General features: G+C 39.5%; 1 protein-coding gene across 4 annotated transcripts in view; it reads left to right on the top strand.

Moving 5' to 3' along the window:
• Positions 1 to 91: 91 nt before the first annotated feature.
• The window catches only part of CENPP (centromere protein P), a 236,977-nt gene continuing 231,790 nt past the window's right edge, over positions 92 to 5,278 (top strand). For 2 of the 4 annotated variants that reach the window (XM_082469886.1, XM_082469885.1), the window contains exon 1: positions 160 to 522. In XM_082469886.1, coding sequence (XP_082326012.1) covers positions 416 to 522 — 107 coding nt within the window. In that variant the 5' untranslated portion in view covers positions 160 to 415. The other 2 variants (XM_082469888.1, XM_082469887.1) reach the window with 2 other exon arrangements.

Genomic DNA, 5,278 nt, shown 5'->3' with positions numbered 1-5,278 from the left:
AGGGTTATCACCTTGTGTTCTCCTGGATATGGTCGGCGGAAGTGAGGGAGGGGAAGAAAAATAAAGGGACTCCACCCCTTAAGTGCTCCCGGAACCTCCTCTTCTGTGACTTGCTCGTCCTGGTTGCTCCAAGGCGGCACCAAGTCGGGGTGGGTAGGTATACCCTCGGGCTTTGGGTTCGAGGGAGTCAACTCTCTTGAAGCGTAGGGACTGCTGGGGGACAGCTGTGGAATAGTAAGCAGGGATGGCAACGAGGCTGGGATGCTTGCGAGCGCGGGTTATAAGCGCGGGAATCGCGCGTCATTCCCCTGCCTCCCCCGCCGAGTTCCGGGATGGTCCACGCCAGCAGCGCGCGAGGCTTGAAGAACAGGACGTGGCGCGCCTCTGTCAGGCAGCTTCCCGTTAGCGCCGCCCTATGGATTCTCAGCGGGCTGAGGCCCGCGCTTTGGAAGCCGAGATCACCGCTTTGAGGCGGGCGTGCGTGGAGCCGCCGGCTCCCGGGGAAGACACCTCCCGAGTTCGGTACGTGGCCTTCCTCAGGCCCAGTGGGAAGGGTGAAGATCTCTACTCCAGGCGCCCCGGACCTCCCCACAGACTTTTCCCGAGCACCAGACGTGGGCGGGAACTCGTTATCTGTCTGTTCCAACAGGGCTGAGAGGGATGAGTACACGCGTGGACCCCGTTGTAAACGTATTACCATATATTAACTGATTTAATCACACTCATGGGGAAGGTGTTTTCATTTAAGGTGTTTCCTTTCATTTCATTTTAAGGTGTTCTCTTGCTAGTAACTATCAAGGTGAAAGTCTTGCTTATCTCCTTAGCAATCTTGGCTTTAGTGGGCAGCAGTATCTAGTTGGAATTTAAAAACTCTGGTTTCATGGTATTTGTTTTTATGAGTCACCTAACTGTGGCAAGTGATACTGATTTTTCGCTTACGGTAGTGATACGAAATTCCTTTGAGAAATAATTTAGGTAAAAGAGTAAGTTGATATAAAGAAGACTACGCAATGTAGTCTATAGGAGAATTTGGCAAAAGCTGCGAAGGTGATTGTCATATACTGCAGGAGGGGAAGCATTCCTGTAAAGGAAGTGGGGGAACTCCCTGTTTAAAGGCGAACAGAGCCATATGCACTAATAGGTAGAAATAACTGAAGAGTGCCGTCTACCATAGAGCGGTGGCATCATAACGTCTTTGTTACTACCAATAGCCATGGTCTGTCTATTACTAAGTGCTAGACTGAGAGATGCAAACGTCTTTACGTACATCATCTCTTTTTAATACCTACGACAATCCTCTGAGTTAGGTGCTGTTGTTAACCCCGTTTTAGAGTTAGGAAACTGAGGCTCAGAGAAATTAAGTTGCTTTCCTGAAGTCTCAGAGAAGGTAAGTGTTAGAGCTGGATTGGAATCCAAAAATCAAACTTCAAAGCCCAGGCACTTTGCTTAACTGGAGAAGGAGAGAAGGGGGTCCATGACAGTTAATTATGTACCTATTGTCTCAAGCTTGCAAGCTGCTTGAAAAGCAGAAACTGTCTTCATTTTTTAGTCAATTCTAATTTGACATAGATGCAGAGAGAATAAGATTTTCCTGAACTAACTGGACAAGAGTTGGTTGAAATTGGGAAGGAGGAGTTCTAAAGAAAATGTTTGCATGCATGTTGGAAGGCATCATGAAGGTAGAGGAAGCTGTAACTAGTAAGAGAGAAGAGGAGAGGGAAGTAGGTGAACAGGGAACAAATATGTTCCTCCGCAAGTGAGGGTGTAAATGTATCAGAATGCTTGCTACTCCAGGGGTGCTCCACAGATTGGAAGCTTTAGCATCACTTGGGTTGAACAGAAATACAGATTTCAGCCCAACCCTGACCTACTGAGTCGGAATCTACTTTTTAACTAGACCGTTGATGATTTTATACACTTCAGAAAGTCTGAGGAAGCACCATGATGAAAGATGATTTCTTTACTGGCCACAGTATGTCATTTTTAGCTCAGGATAGTATGTAGACTATCCATGTAATCTGAGTCTCCTCAATGATCAAGTTGAGAAAGTCGGAAGAGTCCAAGGTGTTTGGATTTAATATAAAGTTTCTTTTCACTATGATGGAGAAAGAAGTTTAGGACCTGTGTACCAAGCTTTTTTTTTTTTTTTTTCAGTTCCAGTAAAATACATATAAATGTATCATCTTAACCATTTTTCAGTGTTCATATCAGTAGTATAATGTTCATAATATTGTGCAACTATTACCTCCATCCCTTTCCATAACTCTTTGCATCTTGTAAAACTAAAACTCCATACCCGTTAAATAATAACTTCTCATTTCCCAACTCCCCTTAGCCCCTGACAGCCACCATTCTATTTTCTGTTTCCATCGAATTTGACTTCTCTATTGCTTCATATAAATGGAATCATACATATTTATCTTTTTGTGACTGGCTTATTTCTCTCAGCATAATATCCTTAAGTTTCATCCATATTGTAGCATATAGCAGAATTTCCTTTCTTTTTCAGGCTGAGTAATATTTTCTTGTATTGTATATACCACATTTTACTTATCCATTCATCTGTCAATAAATACTTCGTTTGCTTCCATGTTTTAGCTATTGTGAATAATACTGGTATGAACATGGGTGAACAAATATCTCTTTGTGACCCTGCTTTCAATTCTTTGGATATATACCAAGAAGTGGAGTTGCTGGATCATATGTTAATTCTATTTTTAATTTTCTGAGGAACCACCACACTGGTTCCCACAGTGGTTCTACCATTTTACGTTCCCACTAACAGTCCACAAGTTTTCCAGATTCTCCACATCTACATCAACACTTGTTGTTATCTCTTTTTTGATAGTAGCCATCCTAATGGGTATGAGGTGGTACCTCACTGTAGTTTCGTCTTGCATTTACCTAATGATAGGTGATGTTGAATATCTTTTCATGTACTTATTGGCCATTTGTATATCTTCTTTGGAGAAATGTTTATTTAAATCCTTTGCCCATTTTTGAATCAGGTTGTTTGGGTTTTTGTTGTGGAGTTTTAGGAGTTTCTCTATATATTTTGGATATTGATCTTTTATCAGATATACAATTAACAAATATTTTCTCCCATTCTGTGAGTTGCCTTTTTACTCTGTTGATAGTGTTTTTTGATGTACATTTAAAAATTTTTTTCATGAAGTCCAATTTGTCTATTTTTTCTTTTGTTACCTGTGCCATTGGTATTGAATATATCCATGAAATCATTGCCAAATCCAATATCGTGAAGCTTTGTCTTACGTTTTCTTCCTAGAGTTTTATTGTTTTAGGTCTTATGTTTACACCTTTGATCCAATTCGAGTTAGTTTTTGTATATGTTAGGTAATGGTCCAATTTCATTATTTTGCATGTGGATATCCAGTTTTCCCAGCACAATTTGAATGGTATTGGCATGCTAGTCAAAAATCATTTGACCATATATGTGAAAGTTTATTTCTGGCTTCTCTAAGTATTCTATTACGTTGATCTGTATGTCTGTTTTTATGCCAGTACTACAGTTTTGATTACTGTATCTTTGAGATAAGTTTTGAAATCAGGCAATATGAATCCTTCAGTTTTGTTCTTTTTCAAGATTGTTTTGCTATTGGGAATCCCTTGAGGTTCCATATGAATCTTAGGGATGGCATTTTCTATTTTTAAAATAAAAAACCTCATTGGGATCTTGATAGGGATTGCATTGAACCTGTAGATTGCTTTGGGTAATATTGACATTTTAATAACATTACCTCCTAATCCATGAACATGAGATGTGTTTCCATTTATTTATATCTTCTTTAATTTCTTTCAGTGATGCTTTGTAGTTTTCATTGTACATATCTTTTACCTTCTTGATTAAGTTTATTGCTGTGTATTATATTCTTTTTTGATGGTATTGTAAATGGAATTGTTTTGTAATTTCCTTTTCAGATTGTTCATTGTTGTATAGAAATTCATCTAATTTTTTTTTAAAACATCTTTATTGAAGTATAATTGCCTTACAATGGTGTGTTAGCTTCTGCTTTATAACAAAGTGAATCAGTTATACATATACAATATGTTCCCATTTCTCTTCCCTCTTGCATCTCCCTCCCTCCCACCCTCCCCATCCCACCCCTCTAGATGGTCACAAAGCACCGAGCTGATCTCCCTGTGCTATGCAGGTGCTTCCCACTAGTTATCTATTTTACATTTGGTAGTGTATATATGTCCATGACACTCTCTTACCCTGTCACATCTCACCCCACCCCCTCCCCATATCCTCAAGTCCATTCTCTAGTAGGTCTGTGTCTTTATTCCCATCTTGCCACTAGGTTCTTCATGGCCTTTTTTTTTTTTTTTCCCTTAAATTCCGTATATATGTGTTAGCATACTGTATTTGTTTTTTATTTCTGACTTACTTCACTCTGTATGACAGACTCTAACTCCATCCACCTCATTACAAATACCTCCATTTCATTTCTTTTTATGGCTGAGTAATATTCCATTGTATATATGTGCCACATCTTCTTTATCCATTCATCTGTCGATGGACATTTAGGTTGCTTCCATGTCCTGGCTATTGTAAATAGAGCTGCAATGAACATTTTGGTACATGACTCTTTTTGACCTATGGTTTTCTCAGGGTATATGCCCAGTAGTGGGATTGCTGGGTCGTATGGTAGTTCTATTTGTAGTTTTTTAAGGAACCTCCATACTGTTCTCCATAGTGGCTGTATCAATTTATATTCCCACCAACAGTGCAAGAGTGTTCCCTTTCCTCCACACCCTCTCCAGCATTTATTGTTTCTAGATTTTTTGATGATGGCCATTCTGACCGGTGTGAGATGATATCTCATTGTAGTTTTGATTTGCATTTCTCTAATGATTAATGATGTTGAGCATTCTTTCATGTGTCTCTAGGCCATCTGTATATCTTCTTTGGAGAAATGTCTATTTAGGTCTTCTGCCCATTTTTGGATTGGGTTGTTCGTTTTTTTGTTATTGAGCTGCATGAGCTGCTTGTAAATCTTGGAGATTAATCCTTTGTCAGTTGCTTCATTTGCAAATATTTTCTCCCATTCTGATAGGTGTCTTTTGGTCTTGTTTATGGTTTCCTTTGCTGTGCAAAAGCTTTTAAGTTTCATTAGGTCCCATTTGTTTATTTGTGTTCTTATTTCCATTTCTCTGGGAGCTGGGTCAAAAAGAATCTTGCTGTGATGTATGTCATAGAGTGTTCTGCCTATGTTTTCCTCTAAGAGTTTGATAGTGTCTGCCCTTACACTTAGGT

Source organism: Balaenoptera physalus (assembly GCF_965194825.1).
Source record: "Balaenoptera physalus genome assembly, chromosome: 7".
NCBI classification, from domain to species: Eukaryota; Metazoa; Chordata; class Mammalia; order Artiodactyla; family Balaenopteridae; genus Balaenoptera; species Balaenoptera physalus.
This window is presented reverse-complemented; position numbering and strand designations above follow the sequence as displayed.